The 20359-nt window shown below is 42.7% G+C and overlaps 4 protein-coding genes across 5 annotated transcripts; 1 reads left to right on the top strand and 3 right to left on the bottom strand.

Moving 5' to 3' along the window:
- Positions 1 to 355: 355 nt before the first annotated feature.
- On the bottom strand, positions 356 to 5574 carry LOC128266485 (protein glass). The gene is made up of 5 exons (XM_053003035.1): positions 5296 to 5574; positions 4424 to 4560; positions 4022 to 4152; positions 1779 to 3301; positions 356 to 924 (listed from the first exon to the last, which is right to left on the bottom strand). The coding sequence occupies exons 2-5, from the start codon at positions 4467 to 4469 to the stop codon at positions 777 to 779; spliced, it is 1848 nt and encodes a 615-aa protein (XP_052858995.1). The 5' UTR covers positions 4470 to 4560; positions 5296 to 5574; the 3' UTR covers positions 356 to 776.
- Positions 5575 to 10427: 4853 nt separating this feature from the next.
- On the bottom strand, positions 10428 to 13878 carry LOC128266327 (retinol dehydrogenase 14). Of its 2 annotated transcripts, XM_053002779.1 has the most exons (4): positions 13714 to 13878; positions 12897 to 13038; positions 11633 to 11771; positions 10428 to 11303 (listed from the first exon to the last, which is right to left on the bottom strand). In XM_053002779.1, exons 2-4 carry the CDS (start codon positions 13035 to 13037, stop codon positions 10573 to 10575), a joined length of 1011 nt encoding a protein of 336 aa, XP_052858739.1. In that variant the 5' UTR covers position 13038; positions 13714 to 13878; the 3' UTR covers positions 10428 to 10572. The 2 variants fall into 2 exon arrangements, with proteins under 2 accessions (XP_052858739.1, XP_052858740.1); XM_053002780.1 differs by lacking the exon at positions 12897 to 13038 and having other exon boundaries at positions 10433 to 11303; positions 13714 to 13851.
- A 714-nt stretch (positions 13879 to 14592) lies between these two features.
- Positions 14593 to 18195, bottom strand: LOC128264569 (uncharacterized). Its single transcript, XM_053000127.1, is given in 4 exon segments — positions 14593 to 16934; positions 16936 to 17047; positions 17451 to 17774; positions 17834 to 18195. Coding segments are annotated over 4 exon segments (2865 nt in total). The 5' UTR covers positions 18145 to 18195; the 3' UTR covers positions 14593 to 14816.
- Positions 18196 to 18931: 736 nt separating this feature from the next.
- Positions 18932 to 20331, top strand: LOC128264587 (uncharacterized). Its single transcript, XM_053000150.1, has 4 exons — positions 18932 to 19115; positions 19180 to 19476; positions 19826 to 20001; positions 20070 to 20331. The coding sequence occupies exons 1-4, from the start codon at positions 19011 to 19013 to the stop codon at positions 20122 to 20124; spliced, it is 633 nt and encodes a 210-aa protein (XP_052856110.1). The 5' UTR covers positions 18932 to 19010; the 3' UTR covers positions 20125 to 20331.
- Positions 20332 to 20359: the final 28 nt, after the last annotated feature.

Here is a 20359-nt window from a genome sequence, read left to right as displayed (position 1 = left end):
CATCTTCTGTAAAGGCGCAAGCTTATTAGAAATTTATCAGTTTTCACTGAAATGTTAGGATATAATATCAAATAGAGGAACCGTAATAATTTTTCTAAAGGAAAGCGTCATAAGATTTACAGTTGCGGGCAAAATAACAGTACTGGGAAAATGTAAAGTCCTCAAAATCATTCCATTAAGGTTTGGATAACTTTTCTCCTTTGATATTAATTTAGTTTTTCAAGAAATCTGTTATTAATTACTTTTTAATATACTATAAAAATGAACTAATGAAAAAACTAATATTATTTTGACGGCAATTGTAAAAAATTTTAAGGAGTTATAGATTAAAAGAAGTATGTATTTGTATTGCAACTGAATTATATATTATTTTATAGTTAACTTATTAAAATTTTGTAGATTTAATGTTCAATATTTTTTCGAAATCTCTTATAGTCCCCAGATAATTTTATTTAGTTAAACTTTGTTCATTGGATTTCCTCAGTGACAGTATCTGGTAGATGTTACCTATAGGTAAGATTTTCTTCTCAGAATCCCTCAGTTTCAAGGCCCCAGTCCTAGTAGAATCGTTCAAACTTGGGTGGCTTGTTGAGTGCGCAGAAATAATACCCTGAATAGTTTTGTGTGGCTCCGGGTGGAGTGTAGTCGCCGATGCTGTAGTTCCCGTACTCGTAGTTTCCCATGTGGGCGTGGTGGTGATGATGGTGCTGGTGGTGCATGTGGTGTGTGTGCGGTGGGTGGTAGTGCTGGAAGCCGCCTGCACTCCGTGGCTTTTGTCATGTGAGGAGGCTGTTGCCACCCCCGCCTGCGCCTTCGCCTGCGATGCCTGTTCCACCATTGCTGCCGCCGCTCCCATTGTTGTTGTTGTTGTTGTTGTTGCCGTGGACGCGCATGTGCCGATTTAGATTTCCCGACTGCGAGAATCTGTGGGGGAATGGGCAAAAAAGGCAATTAACTCGAGTTCCACCTTTCAGGTAATGGAATGAACTGTGGGGGCTTAAATTGCCTTAAAACTCTTATCGCAACTAAAAAATTTTTTCTAGTCTCTACTACCCTCAAAAAGTAAAAAATAAATTCAAAAAATAAATTATATTTCATTACATATATATGTTGAACTGTCTGATCTTAGTATTTTAAAGAGAATATTCTAATATTCCAACATTCTTCAATCAAAAAGGACTGATAACCTTTTTGTTATTCTGCGGATGGCTTAAAAATTAAAACTAAACTTAATCATTGGTCTTAGGCTCTTATTCAATAAGAAAATACAATATTTAATTTTTACAATTTTTAAAAAAATATTTTAGTTTTTAAAGCTATTTTATACTTTGAACCATGTTTAAAAAAAAAAAGTGCAAAACTTTCTCTTTATTAGGCAAAACAAATTATTAAAACTAACTTAACAAGATTTTTTTTTAAGGCTGCATAAATAAAAGTAAAGCCGAAATATTAATTATTTTTTGGGCTCTAGTTTGTAATGTTAAAGACAGAATATTCGAAAGGATCACGGTATGGATGGTTATACGATTTATTGAATACTTTTAGCATTAGTTTTAAATGTTCAAATTTTAAAAAAAGGGCTGCTAAACAAAATGTTGAACTCTCTGGCTTTTTACTCTCAATCAACACCTATTTTTGCGGTCTATAAGTATTACTTTAGCATTTAATATATGGTTTTTGACTAATAGTTTCAATACTGATTGAAAGAAACTCTCCCAACGAATTTAAATCTGAATTGCCGTGATAAGTATTTTTGCGGCGGTTGTGGGAGGACTCACCTGAGCAGGCAGAGCTTGCACTGGTAGGGCTTCTCGCCGCTGTGGATTCGCAGGTGCTTGGTGAGGGTGCTGCTGTCCGAGAAGGACTTCTTGCAGGAGGAGCAGCGGTACGGCCGCTCGCCGGAGTGGGTGCGCATGTGCGTGGTGACGCTGGAGCTCTGCGAGAAGCGCCGGTCGCAGATGGGGCAGCGGAACGGCTTCTGGCCGGTGTGTGTGCGTACATGGGCCGTCAGGTTGGCGGCCTGCGAGAAGCTCTTGTTGCAGTCGGGGCAGCGATAGGGTCGCTCGCCAGAGTGGGTCCGCAGGTGGGTCTTGAGCGTGCTGGGTCGGGCGTACGTCTTGCCGCAGAGTCGGCACAGATTGGGCTTCATCTCGCCGCCACTGCTGCCCTCGTCTCCGTCCAGATCCTCGTTGCTGTCCTCCTCATCCTCGAAGGCGGAGAGGCTCAGGCCGAGGGCGGCAGCCTGGTAGCTGCTGGGACTCTTGTGGGGCGGCGTGTATCCCTGGTTGCCTACACCCACCCCCACACCGGTGGAATAGTAGCCACCCAGGGCGGAGTTGGATGGCGGCGAGGGCGACTCCTTTTCGCCCACCGTCAGCGGGGGCAGGGAACTCAGGCCCGTGGGCGCCGGGGCCCGAAAGTCCGCCGTAAAGGAGTACGTGGCCGAGGCGGGATAGTGGCCGGGACTGAGGAGCGGCGGATATAGCACATTGACCGCCGCCGCCGCTGCGGCCGCCGAGGAGGTGTTGCTCGGCGGCGTCCAGTTCATCTGGGAGCACTGCATGGGCACCCCGCCGGCATCGCCCGCCCCGTAGCCATGGTGCATGGTCATGTTCATGCTGACGTTCACACTCATGCTGGGGTACATGGCAGCCGCCGGCGGAGGAGGAGGTGCTGCGGTGCCAGCTGTCCCGGATTCATAGTAGCAGGCAGCCGGGTTACCCGCTCCACTGGAGCCACCATTGCTGCCAATACTATTAGCTGCGCTGCTTTGGAGCAGCGAGTTGCCCACGTGTGATGCCTGGTGCTGCTGGGACTGCTGCTGGTGCTGTTGGTGCTGCGAGTGCATCTGGCCGTGGCCGTGGCCGTGGCTGTGGGAATTCGGCGAGATGAGCATCTGGTGCGGATGCACCGTGTAGGAGAGCGAGGCCTGGTGCGGATTGCCGGCGGCAAAGTTGTAGGAGGCGCCGCAGGGCGAGAAGGGGAACAGGCTGGGCAGCGGATCAATGTCCAGCGGCGGCAGGCCGGGGAATGTGGAGGCCATCTCGTCGGTGCTCCAGTAGCCGTGGTTCCCGGAGTGCCCCTCTCCGGCGCCGTTGTTGATGCTCCCGTTGCCGCTGCTCGCCGGCGGTGTGGTGCTGATCTGGATGTGGCCGCCGCCGATGCCCACGCCCACGCCCACTCCAATCGTGGGATCAAAGCAGCCGCCGCAGTCGAAGTCGCTGCTGGTGAGCGAGGAGATGGGCAGGGCGGTGCTGCCCTGGCAGGATAAACAGCCGACGCAGGAAGCGGCGCACTCTTGCTGCACAATCGGAAACGGAAACGGAAATGCAAATGGAGAGCAAGGCGAACCGGTTATAAAGTAGCCTAACTTGTTTCAAATCGTCAGGTTTTTTTATAGAACAGAACGTAGCATATTCTATAGAATAATTGGGGTTTAATTTTTATATTGCTTTTAAATAAAACCTGTATCTAAATCCTTTTACCAATAGTAACCGATTCTTTAAGCACAACCTGTTTATATTACTCAACTGTTTTAAATTTTAAATCGTTAAATGTGTTACACTTTGTGAGTTGATAAGTTTGTATTCTTCAATTGATACAAAAACTCTGCTAGCCGTACTCGTATTTTCTTGTCAGTTTTGTAATAATATAATAATAATAAATCATTTTCAATTTTTATTTTGAATTTACAAAAAGAAGAGGAAAATTAGAGTTTTATTTTTTTTGTTATACAAACTAAAACAAATAAAATAAAATTTTAGCAGCGTTTTCTGATTTCCCATAAAATAAGTAAACTTTTCTTTTTTCTTCTGAAGAGTATTTTGCCTTTAATTTCTTTTAACTATTATCTGTTATTAACGGTCAATGGTTATTACATTTCAACTAGCAATGTAAGTGAATTTTAGGTGTAAAACTACCGATTTAAGTGGGGCTTTGTTATCTGGCCAAAAAGCACAACCGAACGCGAAGAGTTTTCCGGAGAGATTAAACCCAGGTCGAAAGGGATGCCAGGACTCACCTGCGGGCTGTCCAGCGCCAAGCCGAACAGGGGATTGTTGGGCACATAGCCCGTCTCTGGTTCCACAGGACCGCCGTTTGAGACATCGCACGATATGTACATAGCTCCACCCTCTTGATCTTCCAGGGAATCTGCGCAGCCAAAAAAAAAACACCATTTAGACCACTGGAAGTGCGCCAGAGATGCCCGAAAAGAGCTCGCATCTCGTGGATACATTTTACTTTGTTCCATGACAACCACTGTGCCAATAGCTCCGCCCCTCGACACATACACACACACACACAAACACACACAATCGACACGAGAGACCGCCATTTGCTTTACTCTCTTAACTCAACTCGCGCATTTGTATCTGTGTATCTGCATATCTGATTAGGCATCCATGTGACGACGACAACTCACCCAGAATTAAGTTCAGGAGTTTGGAACCCTTATATAACAATCCCATGACATGACTCCAGTTCTGGAAGGTTTGGGCTCAGGGCTCGTGGCTTTGTTTCTGCTTTTTCTACGTTTCATCTTGATGCGTTAAATTCCAACTGCAAGGCGAGGATAAGACATTATTCAGATATACTTCTCCAGCCTGCCGAAGTTCACTTAAGATCTTTACTAAGTTTTTAAACAAATATCTTTCCACTCTCAGGTAATTAAAGAGTGCCTTGTTTTTAATTTTAAAAACACATTGATTAAAAATTGATTTTAATTAAGAGCTTAAACAGGTATGTTACAGTTTTAATAATGTTTTATTGTCAAGTGTAGGTTAATGTGTTTATCTCTAAAAAAATTCAGAGCAAAACTTGTACAAAAAGTAGTTATGCAAAGAGTTTGTTTTTAAGCTGCATAAATAACGTCTCATATCTAAATGACTAATAATACACAATCTTTAATCTCGCTGAGTTAAAAATTTATTGTTCTCGCAAAAGGAACAAAAATAGTTTGAAAATTCATTTTATTAAAGTTTTAAGAACTTTACATAGCAAGATTATTAAAAAGAGAGTTGTTCTTTGTAGAGGGATTAAATTAAAACTCCTGTTCCTGATATACGTTAGTTTTGATTTAACTGGTTTTTACTGATAGATAGTTATAGTTAGTTGTTTTATATAAAGCACATTAAATTTTTATTTTATTTTAATTTTGATTACATTAATTTTAGTTTTCAATTTAATCCTTTTGGGATTACTTTGTTATCCTATTTGTTTTAGCATGCACCATTAGGAATTTGAAGTTGTTGTAGTTTATAAATTGTTAGTTTAAAATCTAGTTCACTTTCGCACCTTCTAAATAGATTCACGAGCTGCATGATCTGAAGAACACCAATAATTTAGGACACTTTAACTTGTTTTTCGACTTTTTGTAATATGTTTTATTTAAGATCCTATATAGTGTTTATGATTTTTAACGCGACAGTAATATCACACGATCGTTGTTCTCCGATTTGACATTTAAATTGAGATGTGGAGCCGTTGTGCAAGTTTTGAGTTTTCGAGTTGAGTGCGGGGAAAGAAGCGACTTTTGGCGAGGAGCATAAGACGGCGACTAATTGTCATTTTCAGTTCGAGGCACCTCGGCCCAATATCGACTGACATATCGGCAGAGCGGCAGCAAAGCGACAACCACAGAGGAAGAAGCGGGGCGCAAAAAAAAAAATACTCACTTAATTATAAACAAGCGACAAAAGGGCGCAAAAGACAACGGCAGCAATGTGGCAACAACAATCTCGCTCGCACTCGCACTCACACCCAGAGCCAGATATAATGACACAAGTACTGCAAGCACTACACACTACACACTACACACATTTGAGACCCTTGCTCGAAACACCCCCTCTTCGCACCAAATCATCCCATACTATACCATATCCTATGCCATACCCACTCCATATTCAACAACCACCACAACAACGTTGCCGTCATCGTTGTCGGCCAACCAATGCGCTCCGTCTACCGGCTTTTGCGGCTACTACCCCTCTGCTGGTTCCACAACCCCTAGCCCCCGAACCCCCTCACCCCCCTCAACCGACTCCCCGAGTGCCGATCCCGCCCAGTCCGAGTTTCAGGCCCATTCATACGTGGCCAGCAACATCGGTAGAGGCAACATTGCCAGCAGCGAACAGCAACCAACAACCAGCGACCAGCAACAGCGGCAGCAGTTTTCAGTAGTTTTTATTTGTCACCCAATATCTTTACAGCTCGACACCAGATACCAACGAGACAGGGCTAAGAAAGAGTACACCTTTAAAAATAAACACCAGCTATTAACATTTGATTGAAAATTACAAATTTTGATATTTACATTTTAAAGTTTTGATAGTAAGGAATAACATTGCTTCCAACCAATAAGAAATTTAAAAAACTCCTCAACGGTGTATGAAGAACAGAACCCATCATAATAAATATGCATTTCTTTTTATCATAGACCACAGCTCAGCGGATCTTTTTCATCTAAATACAATATCTATTTTATCGGTATATTTTTACGTTTACTTAAAATTTTTTTAAATTAATAATCTTTAAGTCACTTAGTCACTTAAGTTATTTTAAAATTTCTTAACCTTAACCACATTGTAAAATGAAATGTAATTAAATTTTAAACTAAAGAAGGAGTATGAACTTGGCAGTCTAAACCCTAATTTTTGCTTACCATAATAACGTAACATAAACTACACTATTTGTAAACATGATTTCTTACAATGTTAAAGTATTTATTTAAATTGCTCTACTTAGTTTCAGCCAAAATTCAATTCTTTTGTCTTAGTTTTAGATGACAACTTTCGAAATTGGTTTTGTCAGTGCAAGGGTTATTTGAGGGCGGGATAAGGGGTAGTTGGTATGGACTTGCAAACCATTGATCGTCTTCGTCGGCATTCTGCTTCCTTCGCTCCATTGTTTTGTGGTTAAGTGAGGCAGTTCGTCAGGCCAAGTCGGCAACCCCTGGCTGCTTCTGTAACTTGTATCTTTGTATCTGTGTATCTCTGTATCTGACCGTGTGTATCTGCTTCTGTTGCGCCCGTATCTTTGTATCTCCGGTGCTAATTCTCAGTTGTAGCTCAGCCAATGACGACTGTCTATCGATCGATGCTCTTGTCGCCGGGCCGACAATTGTGAATAGTTTGAATGTTATTTGATAGTTCGATTTGTGGTTGAAGCAGAAAAAGCTGGGAATAAATGGCAAGCCAGATGGAATAGCTAAGAAACTTGTGAAATAATTGTCTATCCCAGATATATATAGGTAGCTGAGGAGGTGTATGCGATATAGAGCCCAATTCAGAGCTATCCCCATCCAATCGAAAAAGTTCACACGCCCGAAAGTGAATTCGCCAATTGACAAAATCAGTTGAGTGCAAGGGCTTGCACACATATCGAGCCATATCCCCCATATCGGTTTACCTTATCGATGGGAATTTCAGGTCAAATCCAGCCATCGTCGTGTGTGTTAAAATCAGATCCACAGTCTGATCAGATCCGAACCAGTTTCGGTCTTTTTTTTCGTTCGGTTTCGGTGTCGGTTTCATGTCAACAACTTGGCTAAGGACATGAGCCCGTCTCTGCTGCCGATTGTCAGAACGGATTAGGATCCGCTCCTTGAGGTAGCTGGTAGCCAAGTCAATCCGGGTATCAATAACAATTAAAGCGATCCCTCAGGTGTGTTCAGGTGTCAGCTGATCAAACTGCCGCAGCAGCAGCAGCAGCAGCAACAGCATCTACCCTTTTCCCTCTGGCGACCGCAAAAGCTAATGAATCTGTGAATTTGCTACAAATTAAGCCGAAGGGTAAATCATTTCGAGCACCCTCTACCAAAGACCTGTTATCACACCAGCCCATCAACCACCTTATCACCGCACGTGGAATTGTTTGCCCAGAGGCTCACCGGTTGCTTCTGTTTGTTTTGCGTATTTAACTTGACAAACAATGGCAGGACATGATCCCTGGATGACTTCCCATCCCTGCCCGGCATTCCCATGTTGCCACCAGCAACGCAAATTTCACTCATTTCCATTCTGCGTACATTTCTGTTTGGTTCGTTTCATTTCTTTTGCCTTCGCCGCTCTGTGTTCCGTTGTGTTGTGTATTGGCGAGGCTTCGAAAATCAATGAAATACTTTTCGGGCGGCACTGGTGGGGCTTCTCCTGGTTTTGGCTGCGCTTTGCTTTCTGTTCTGCCACTCAAGTCATTCAACATGTTAATGCCATTCGGTCAGATTAGATGCCGGCTAAAAAGAGCTAAGCCAACTTGGTCCAAAGTGGGCGAGTAAGTCAGTTGGAGATAGTAATTCATTTTAAATTTCTTTGATTATTCAACTGCTTTTGAAAAATTCTTGATAACCCTGGGATACAAATTTTGACTTTCTGCCTTTATAATGATTGTTTTAGAGACATAGGCTCTTGAGATATAAGCTTTGTATAACATATAAAAACTTATTAAAATCGGACAGTAATTATTGGAGTTAAAGCGCTTAAGCTAAAAAACTAGAAATAATTATATAATTTCGTTGTATTTATTTTTAAAAGGGCTCTTTTCTATATGGTCTTAATGTTTTAATATAAGTAAGCAATGACATGTCTTGTTTCGTGAAAATACTGTAGTTCAACAAACATTTGATTAAAAATGGGCTTATAATTTGTAAATTTTATAATATTTTCTAGAATAACCACATTTTAAATCTGTCTCACAAAATATTAGCTAGCAGGGAAATATGAATTTAATTTCTAGTTATAATTTAGAGAACCCTTGCTTGGATAACAATATTTCCTCTCAATGGATGTACAACTGTCGTCCTCTATATGGTTTCTACGATATGCATTGACTTAGTAGGAATGGTAAAGTTCTGGAACTGGAGTCCTTGGGACATCTGTGAGTGCAATTGGGCCGACTGCCCACGCCCTCGCTGACGATGGAGAGTATCGATGACCGCGTGGCAGGCCGTTGACTGTCGTTGCCAGTTGACATTTGCCGGACAGGATGGAGAAGGACGAACCCGAACTGAAGGCCTGACAGCTGGACGAGCCGGGATCGGGACTGTCGCATAACCCACTTCTTATTAAAAACCTAAGCCAGCTTATTAAATGCGCGCGACTTATTACAAACCCTCGAGGAGAAGTATAAGTACGGCGAAGGACTCCCCCAAGAAAAGGAGACAACTACTTGAATTACAGCTGAACTCGGCCACAACAATGTCCTTTCGTCCTTTTGGACGTGTACTCACACTTGAGTGAAGCGCGCCAAATTGAATTTGTAAGGCGATACTTTCTGGGAAAACAAGAAGGGGGCAGAAGCAGAAGGGTTCACCACTGCCACTCCTTATCAATGGAGCTAGTATCCTGGAAAAGTGGTCAGGGGACAAAGCAATGCAGCAATAAAAACGCACTCGTTGTTTGTTTTTTATTAGGGAATCACTTCCGCAAACAAATGCTGTGAGAAGATCTAATTGATGATGCACAAGTTTCTCACAGTAGCGAATTAAGGGCGTTTTGTACCTCAATTATCTGCGGTGCCGCACGCTCCGTTATCTTTAATGCCATTTTGGCGAACCGCAAATGATTATCCAGTAATCCTTTGGATAAATATTAAATTTCAATTACGCCATTTAACATATTATTAGCCACCGATCGGCACTATCATCATCGAGCAGGTCACGTGCCCGCCGAGTAGCTGATAATCATCTACCCAAAAGCGAACAACCGCAACCCCCTAAGCCTGGAGACACAAAGGCGGTGACAACCAGCAAAGGATGCGACTGCAATTTTATCAGATTATGTCTGCTGGTGGAATCCCCTGGGATGCACAACCTCCCCCCCCCCTCACCCTCGTCAACAGGTGACCGAGCCTTGGCGAAATTTTGTGTGAGAATTTTTCGGCTTTTGCCCGCTTTCGCTCCCTGCTTCATGTGTATCGGGTTTCTTTACCCGATTGGCGCTGTGATTTGTCGTTCTGAGCATTTCTCATGAACGTGAAATTGAAACGTTGTGTTCAAGATGGCTATCTGCTCAATTTTAAAATTCATTCGTTACTTATTCGTTTAATTAGTGGAATTTAATTTAACTTAATTAATGGAAATGACGAAAACAAATTACTCAAACAATTTACAGAGCCTTTTACCATTACAAATCAAACACAAATTTGTATAAAAACATTCTTAAAGAATTTGTCTTTCCAGATCTAGTTTATAAGTTGTAATAACAATTGGTTTATAAGTAGCAAGTAAAGGACAACTGTTGGCGAAATAAAATAAACAAGTAAATAAATAAACTGTTTGGTTGGCATACCAAAACAAATCGGAATTTGGAGAAAAGTTTTTTTTAATTACTAAAAACTTTTAAAATACAAATCAAGCTAATCATTTCTTTTTGATTTCATTTATATTTTTTGTATGTATTAACTGTAAAGGAAGTAACCTTCTTATTTTTTTTAAGTCGTTAAATTATTTCTGTTTTAGTTTTTATTTATTGAGATGAAAAACTTAGTCTACAGTAAACTCCCCCTTAATAACAAGAAAAGCAAATCAGTTAATTGCGCATAGACGCTGTGCACTAGCTTTCGGCCCGGGATAGCCGACTAGATCTTGGGTTCCTGGGGCGTAAGCTTGACGATCTTCAGGGACTCCTCCCAGATCTTGAGACCCTTCTCCTCGTCGAGGGCAGCGGCATTGAGGGTGGCCTCCTTGCAGTCCATGTAGTACTTGCCGGACACGTTGGCCACCTCGTCGGATGTGGCCAAGTAGATGGTGGTCTGGGCGCCGGCCTTGGTGGTCTTGAAGAATCCCTTCGTAATGGCCATCATGGGCAGGTTGAGGGGGAAGGGAATGTTGCGCCAGATGCCCGAGTCAATCATGCCGGGGTGCAGGAAGTTAACCGTCACCCTGGTGCCCTCCAGCCTCTTGGCCAGCTCCCGGGCGAAGTAAATGTTGGCAAACTTGGACACATAGTACAAGTAGGCAGCCGGGAATGTGCCGATGGGGTTCAACTTGGCCAAGTTAACGGAGGACAGGCGGTACAACTCCGAGGCAACGATCACAATGCGAGCCGGAGCGCTCTTCTTCAGCACATCGATGAGCAAATGCGTCAGCAGGAAGGGACCATAGTGGTTGGTGGCCATGGTCAGCTCCACGCCATCCTCGCTCGTCTGTCCACGGAAGGCCAGAGCCATGCCGGCGTTGTGGATGAGCACATCGATCTTGGGTTCGGTCTTCACGATGTCAGCGGCAAACTCACGCACGGACTTCTGGGAACCCAAGTCCAGTTTCTTCACCAGGATCTTGTTGTTGTTCGTCTCCTTGACGATCTCATCTGTCAATTGCAAAATCAACTATTACTTTGGAAATTCACTTTCACTCTTGTCACAGATAATAATAATAAGATAAGTTAGTAATTAAGAAATTTGTATACTACTTAGTTATATATATATGGTAAACTTAAATAATTTATATCCAATACCAAAAATTATACTCATATATTTATTTGTATAATATAATAAACCAAATATTTATATAAGCTATTAATTACCCAATCAGGGACATTTTTTAGGTAAAAATCTTAATCAAGTCATGCCATTTATAGGATATAAATATAAACTATTTTGTGTCACACATTATTTGGTTATTAATTGTCCCACTTACCCTTGACGGCATTGGCAGTCTCCAGGTTTCTGCAAGCCATAATAATGCGGGCTCCACGTCCTGCCAAATCCTTGGCCGTCTCCTTGCCAATTCCACTGTTGGCGCCAGTGATGATAACGGTCTTGCCCTCCATCTTAGTCTGAAATCGATGCCAGAGGTTAATCAGTTAATAGGAGGCTACGATCGAAGTTGACACGGTCTTGGGCGGCTCGGAAATATGTTTACAACAGTAATTAGTAGGCGCTTGGTCACAGTCACAGTAATCACAGTTCGTTCGTTTGAAACGGAAGGTCTGTTAGTTTTCATACCCATTAACGGGTCTCTTAATTGCCGTCCGAGAAGAGAGCATTCTGTCAATCACAGGCAAGCGATCGCCCAGATTGTAACCGAGATGCTAAAGCTTAGATGTTTTGTGGGATCTAGACAATGCACTGTCAGGTGGTAATCGTATCTCAGAGATGTGACGTACCCGCATCTCTCAGAAGGTATCAAATTAAATCTGTAATTAAGTCGACGCGTCACATGTGACCAATAAAAAAACAAGATTGAAACAAGCTGTGATTTTATAATAATTAGATTTGACATAGTTGGAATTTATGACTGGTTATACAATTGATTTCATTTTTAGTTTAGTCTTTCAGGTAAATCAAAATTTTCCTAAGGCTAAGCTTATAGCATTAGCAATATTACTTGTACTTATATTCTCAGAAATCCATATAATAGGCAAAATAGAAAATGCTAATTAAAGAAGGTATATTAGTTTTGTATTTTAATTGGAATAATAGTTGTACCAAATCATTTAACATGTCTGGTCATTTTAAATAAGCTGTGGCTTTCCAATCAGTGGTTAACTTCGGAAATTTACTTGATTTTTTTAAAAGGCACAATAATAAATGTGTGCCTTAAATTCATAAATAGTTATTCACAAGTTTAAAATTATATTTTGAATTGTCAAAATTGTGAGATAAACGATGGCATAACTTGTCAAAATCTGTTTCAGTCTATATGAATTTTGCTTAGTGACTAACTTATCGTAAAAAAATGTCTTTTAATGGTAAGCAATATAATTTGTATGTGTATGACGACCCCATCAAAAAAATCTGAGAAGAATTCGCTGCGGAAGTGGCAAGAACAACCATAAAAAGAACGATTTATTCAAGTCGTGTCACTATTTCTGGGCTTTGGGATCTTTTGGACTTAATTTTTGGGTATCATGGTTACTGGGATTAAGCGATTTGGCGGTAGGGGGAGGCTCGTTCGTTACCTCGGTGAAACATCGTCCCGCCGTGATGCGCAGATAGAACCGAATGCTCATCAATGTGGCCACTATGGCGGCCAATAAAGTCATGAGGAAGATGTCGCGCACATAGTGCTCGGCTGGCAACCAACCGAAGATGAAACCCATCCTACAAATATTCCGAGGTGTGTATACTACATATGTATATATCGGTGTCGACATGCAAATCAGATTATATAATTTTGGAGGTGGCGAAGGCCAGACGATTGTCTTAGGGCGAAACGAAACGAAACGAGTTTGGTTTTGGGTCTTGGGTTTTCATTTTTTGGGTTATCGGTCAGTCGGCGAAGGTTTTCACAACTCCAAACGTTTATCAGTGTCTGTCAATATATCGATTTTGTGGGACTGTTGTGAAAATCCACACTTTCACTTTCGCCCATGTGCGTAATTATGGCTTATTATGATGAAACGCCGAAAAAAAAAAAACATACAGTAAAGTTCATTGGCAGCCAAAACGAAAGAAGGTTGAATAAGAAAGAAAGTCTGAAGTTTCATGTAGTTTTGAGTTTCTGGTTTTTTTCTTTTTGTTATTTTCGCTGTCCACGTCACAAAGATTTCCGAGTGCTTTCCTCAAGACTCGAAGACTGGCTCTGGTTACGCTTGCATGCACCGCACCGCTCAAGAACTCCCTCCCCGATCTTCCCCACAAGAACCCCGCCCCGAATGCATTCTCAAAAAGGTCTACATATGAACCAAAAAAGAAAAACCGACTAAAACTGACCCGTTTTTGGCTTCTGTTCGCTGATTTTCGCCAGCCAAAGACAAGTTTTTAGTGCACACTCACCTGTTTTGGATCTTGGCTGATCTATAATTTATTGCAACTGCTGTTGGCCTGCACTTTGGACTGTCTTGCGGAACGTTTAGAAACTGGAAGATCCAAAAGCTTGCCACAACCTTCGCCTTGAACGATCGCACGGAGACTGAATCCGAATTTCGATTATAAAGCCGAGGCTGCGGAGAATGCGCGATCGTCTCCACCGGTTGGTATTGTATTGCCATAGACGCGGTGATTTTGTTATTGCAGTTATAGCCATGGTAACAGGTTAGCCGCTTTCATGGGCTCCTCTTTGTGTCCGTCTTCACTCGCGGCTTACTTCGAGAAAGAGCGACGCAAATTGGGAGAAAAACTAGTTACCAACGGTAAGAGAAAGATCTGGGGAGTGGGCTCCAAGAAAGCCGGTCTGGAAAAGCCACCTGTGGGGAGCTTCGCAAAGCTTTCCCAGTCGTTATGCGGCTGAAATAAACAACCTGAAATTATGTAGAAAATAATGGACAGCAATTATTTTTTTTTAATAACCAAAAGGTTATTACTATACGATAAGCTCAAGGGAATCACGAAGTAAATAAGCTAAAAACAATAAAAGGCCATTTAGTTGTTTTTCATTCGTAAACAATTCAGTCTTATAAACAATTGTTTAACTTTGATAAATGTATTAATATTTAGTTTATGTATATATATTCCTAAGTTTTCTTGGTATTTCAGAGAAATGGTTCCTCGTTTAATGGTTGTTAATAAACATAATTTCAATTTAACTTTATTATTATTTATCCTAGGACTGCAAGCATGTTTACCTACAGACATATACACCAGCCACATGATATCCCTTCCAACTTTGCCATCAAAAAAGAACTACAAATGGTTTGTAATTAGTTTTATTATTTAGGTAGTATCTTTATCATGACAAAATAGAAAGCTCAACAATCTAGCAAAAGCTTAGCCTAAGCCCATCTAGTTCGTTGCCTAAGTCCTGCGTTTTTTATTTGAAAGAGATAATTCTCGGAGAGTTATCGCACAAATAAAATGCCATTAAATGCGTTTAATAATAGATACATATTTACATGGTGATAGATTACATAAGTTCGTTAAATGTCGTATGATAAATGTGTCTATTTCTCGATGGTGTTTTGTCTGCGTGGCTTTTGGGGTTCGGTGTCCGTATCCAGGTGCTTGGTTAAGGTGTTGTACCACTCGTTCATGTGGTTGGATATGATGTTGATGAAGCGGGAGACCTTTGACTTGACGGTGCTTACGAGGCTCTCGGAGATGGCAGTGAGACTGCGATCCTTGCCAGACGTCTTGCTGATCTTCATGATCTTGGACTCCTTCTCCTCTTTGGGTTGGCTGGCTTCCTTTTCTGGACTCTGATCCACCTTGTACTCGTAGAAGGTGTACCTTCCCAGGGGCAGCATCTCCTCGCGATCCGCTTTGTCAATGCCATTGGAGCGGAGTTCTTCTAGGGAATTGCTGGGCAGTACGGCACGACGCCTACGCATTGCAGGCACATCCCACCATGAGGTAATACCTTCATCCACCTTCTCTGGAAGTGTCTTTTGCAAGGCTGGGACGGCTTTCTTGGTTCCAAAAAGGGATTTCTTTCCCGACTCCAGGGAACTTTCCTGCACGGCCTCATCGCCTAGGGAAAACTCGTGCTCATGCTCGCTTATGTGGCTGAGAAAATGCTTTCCCAGCTCTTTTTGTGCCTGCAGAAAATCATTGGCCACATGTCCAATCCTAGAGTGACGTCTCCGGGCACTTGGCACGGGTTCCACGTCCTCTTCGGGTTCCTCAACAGGCTTGGGCTTGCTTGGAGCACCCTTGGCCATGGTGGCCTTGCTGGAGAAGGGTTCCGGAAAGAGCAGGGAGTTCAGAGTGGCCCCCAGATTCAATCGCTTGTTCGGCTTGGGAGCCGGCAGTGCCTCAAAGAATTCCGTGGGCAATAGCCGCAACTTGGCGCGACCCACTGACTGCTCTGTCTGCTCCTGCTCCTGCTCCGGTTCGTTTTCATCCTCCTCAGCTCGTTGAATGATCTTCAGCTGGTTCTTGGGCTTGGTTCGGCGCCTCTTGGGGACTTCTTGCTCGACTTCCTGCTCATTCTCATCGCCATCCACACTCTCTATATTCTTGAGATGGACATCCCCTTCCGGGAGCCGTGAGTAAGTGGGAGTTTCCTCCGATTTCTCGCCAATGCGCTTGAAGAACTTCTCCTCATCGAACTCGTCAAAGTCGAAGAGGGGCTTGTTCTTCCTTTCGGGCTTGCGGATCTCCGTGATCTTCTTGGTCAGTGCCGATTTCTTACCCTGACGGTTGTAGAAGAAGGGTCCCGAATAGCTGGAGGTGCTACGTCTGGCCCGCTTTTTGCCCAAATCGCGAGATTGCTCGAGGACCTGGTACAACCAGGCCAGCGCCTTATGGGGCTTCACCGACTTGTCCTTGCCATCGTCCGCATCCCTCTTCGACGGACCGTCGTCCTTGAAGTGCTGCAGCAGGCGATCCAGCAGGGTGACTGGCGTTTCCTCCTTATCAACGACAAAGCGTCGGTTGCGATTGATGGAACTCTGCACTGAACCCCGGGCCACGGCAGTTTCCTCGATCAAACGCTGGAGCAATCGATCGGCTGAGCTGTAGCGGGATGAACGGCGCTTCTCCTTGGAGGACTCCCCACTCGAATCGCCCGCCTCGATTTCCGTGAACTGGCAATGTTCCAGGTTGACATCGGGTAACACCCAGAAGCCCACCGACATGCTGGGCGTGATCAACTGCAGGGGCTTGGTTGGATCAATTGGCTTGATCAAGGGCCGCAAAGTGGTGTTCAGGTGCAGACGGACATTGTTCAGCTGCACCTTTTGGTCCAGACCAGTCAACACATACTGCCAAATCTCGCTGCTGCTCAAGCGACTGGTACTCTTCACCGTAATCGTAGTGGGCTCCTCCTCCGTGTTGACCACCATAAAAGCCAGTCCTCCGGACACGGCACTCGCACAATGGGTATACAGCTTGTTGCTCGGCGCAAAGACATTCAGTGGTCGGGCTGGGAACACCCTCGATCCCATGACCTTCTTGAACATGGCCGTCACATACAGACTGAAGTTGGGTCGCTCGAAGTCCAGCAGGGTCATGCGCTTGAAGATCACATCGAATCCACTGGTGGCCGCATCGCCCATCGTTTGGGCCCATCGCAGGGCATCCGTGGTCTCGTCGCCCACCAATCTCTGCGAGGATCGTTCCTTCGGGCAGAGTAAGCCACAGAGGAACCCGCTGTTGCTGGAGGATTCGCAGGGCGGGATCGCTGTCGTAAAGGTAACTACCCAAACTCGACTTGGGCAACATGTTTGCGGGCCTAAAATTATGAGCAGTTAATAGAGTGGTAAAAAAGGATGTATGTTAACTATTATATTTTTATTGAATAAAGGATCTAAGTCTAAGGCTTTTATATTTATTTAAAAAGGTTAATTATGAAACAGGTACGTAGATTTTAAATTGATTTAGTTTAACTTTCTTCGATTTAATTAAAGTTAAATTAAATTTACTTTCATTGCACAGTTTTCTTTTAAAATGTTCTTTATATTCTGCCACATCAAATTTTTAATTTCCATAGAGTAACTTGAAAGTACCTTGAATATTGCTTTAATTTTGTAATTAAATGAAATTGTTAAATGGATAATTAATGTTTTAGCATAAGATTCAGCTAAATCCAAATTAGTAATGGGATTAGATATAGATCAGTGCCAATTTCTACTTACTGAGTCCACCCAAAGGCTGTATTCAGATCCTTGGACATATCCACGTATCTCTTGGTTTCATCGGCACTGCTTCCCGCCGAGATGTCCGCCCCCATGAGTCGCCAGTCGTCCACATATGGTTTGAAAGTATCCGTCATCAGTTTGAGGGTTCGCAGTTCCTGGACGTAATCCTTGGCCCTCGATGTGCCAAAATCGGTACCCAGCTGCCAAATGCAGTCGGTGATGCCCACCATGTATGAGGTGTTCAGGATCTTGAGCGTGTGCATGGAGTCCCACTCATCTGGAGCATATGGCACCGGAATGATCATGGTCCAGTTTACGGCCCTTCGACAAAAAGACTTGGTTACTATTACGATAAAGCGGAGTGCAAACATCCTACTAACCTCGTCCATCGATTGAACCCCTTCCAGACGATCTTGGTGGGGTTTCGCAGTCTAGTCGGCGCATTACTGGCAAAGTAGAAATCGCCCACGAACTTGATGTGCGCATCACCCAGAAGATTCGCCAAACTGGTTACCGCCTTGCGATTTTTACCATCCAAAGCATCGTACAGATCCTCCGGCCGGACGGCAAAACTCACGAATTTCTCGTTCACATCGTTATAAGGACGATTCACATGGAGCTGCACCAGGGTATCCGCCCAGCTAACAACCGCCAGGCCCAACAGAACCGAAGCCAAGCACAGGTGCCACATGTTAGTAGTCCAAATCTAGAGATACGGGTAGAAAGACCGGAGACCTGAGCGTTGCTCGATGGGTCTGCAACTGACCGGAGTTCTGGAATGACCACCTCTAAATAAACTCCCCGTTTCTTTTCACACCAGCGAATTTCGCTGCACTCCGCAAGAATTTTCCGCTGAGCGCTGCCCTCAATGCGCTGACCTTTTTGCGATGCACCGTCAAAGAAACTTAAACCCACCTGAAAGTGGGCCGTGGGTTGGAATGCTGCCTTTATCAATGAACCATGAGTTGACCCACTGAGGTTCTAGTTTGACGGCCAAAGGCCATATTCTTAGGCATCCTCGCTCTCGGTCACGGTTTGTTAGAAGACGGGGAACGTGAATACTAGAAAACTTGAGTCTTGACCACCGCCAAGAAAACTAAACAAGGTTACCTACGAAAGATTAACGTTACTTTGACTTTTTCAATCATTGTTCACGTCCAAGTAGTTAGGCGATAGAAAATAAATAAAGCTCTCTTAGCTCTTGCGAACAATATATCTATTTAAAAATATTTTAATAATTACAGTAAAAATAATTTTAAAGCTGTATTTAAGATATATAAACATAGTATTCTTTCGGCTCCTGGTACCTGATCCGTAATTCGTAAAAAATTAATTATGTTTTTGTAATTTGGCAATGTTTAAATTTAAAGACCGCGCATTTTTGTTGATCGATAATATATCGATTACTTTCCTAGAGCGACTGATATTTATGTATTTCGTTATCCAGCACTATTTCCGCCATTTTGTACGCAAAAATTGCGCTAGAGCTTAAATAAGTCAGTTGAATTAAATTTAATTGGAAATATAACAAGCTGTGGGTGGCAAACAACCAACAAAATGGCTTTAATAGGTGACGAGAAGGTGGAGGGCGTTGAAAGTATATTGAATCTCACACAAGCCGATGAAATTGCCGCTTGTGTTGAAAAGAAACTGTTGCAGTTGGTATGCTAACAAAAACCAATTACAATATAATTTAGAGTTATATTTATTATGACTTCAATGGCAGCGCGCCGAAAATGATGAACGGGCAGCGAAAGTGGCCGACATGAAAAAGCAGATGGAGATGCTGCTGGCCGAAAAGTACGCCGCGATGAGCTCCGTTTGTCACGCCATGAAAGTCCCGAACGTGGTGGCCAATATCGGGGATCTTTTTGCCAGGAATGCGGTTTTCCTGAACACGCTCAACCATCTGGTCATCCAGAAGGGCGGAGTGGGTCAGGCCTATGCGAACCACTGCAAGAATGTCATCCAGACCAAGAAGGCCCTGAAGCAGCAGAGTCCGCTCGACGAAGTCTCCATGATGGTAGGCCAGCTCCTCTGCTCCAGAACCCTCAATTTTTTAGTTAGAAACCTCGCCCAGACTCCTAGGCAAGGAATATGATTGCTTTTAATATTTTAATGTTTTGAGATATATGTATATATATTTTTTAATATTTCAATATTTATCGGGTCGTTGGCCTCTCAAAATTATTGCTGTGCTACGCCCGGTAAAGGAGTTTTAGATACCTTAACATCAGGTGTGTCGACATGTATGTAAATATTAGAGACCTAATCAAATTGCATTGCCGAGTTTAAATGATAAGGACATATAGCATTTGATATATGCTTGCTTTAAGAATAAAAAAAGTGGCCCAATATGTTAATGATTTCAGCCTCACCATGAACTGAAGAAGCAAATCGAAACTCTAAAGATAGAGGTGCTGAAGATAAAATCAAAGTCGTCTTTGATCTCTGAGAAGCTTAACAAAAAACGGAAGTTATTCAATGACACACAAAAGTCCGTGGTTAAAGATATCCGTAGTCTGTACCACATTGAACGGGAAGCCATGTTAGTATTTACCTTACAATAAATATGATTATTTTAATAAAACTAATTTTTTATTCTTTTCTCTACAGCGAAATCCTCGACGATTTGAAATCAGAAATGATCATATCTCGACGCTCCGCTTAATGAAAGTTTTAGGGATAGGTAAATTAATATTGGCTCAAGACTTTGAAGTTCTTAAAATTAAAAAAAAAAAAAATGGTTTATACGAAGCCTTTCAACGTAAAGATAATAAATAATCATAAAACTAACCGCAATTAAATATTGAACAAAACAAAACCCTTTTAGCATATAAAAAGCATCGATTTCGAAACTAAATTAACTCCATTTCGATTTGCGGGCACCTAACATTTGCCGTAAT

This window comes from Drosophila gunungcola, chromosome 3R, assembly GCF_025200985.1.
Source record: "Drosophila gunungcola strain Sukarami chromosome 3R, Dgunungcola_SK_2, whole genome shotgun sequence".
Taxonomy (NCBI): Eukaryota; Metazoa; Arthropoda; class Insecta; order Diptera; family Drosophilidae; genus Drosophila; species Drosophila gunungcola.
Note: the sequence above shows the minus strand (reverse complement) of the source record. Positions and strands in the feature narration are given on the sequence as shown.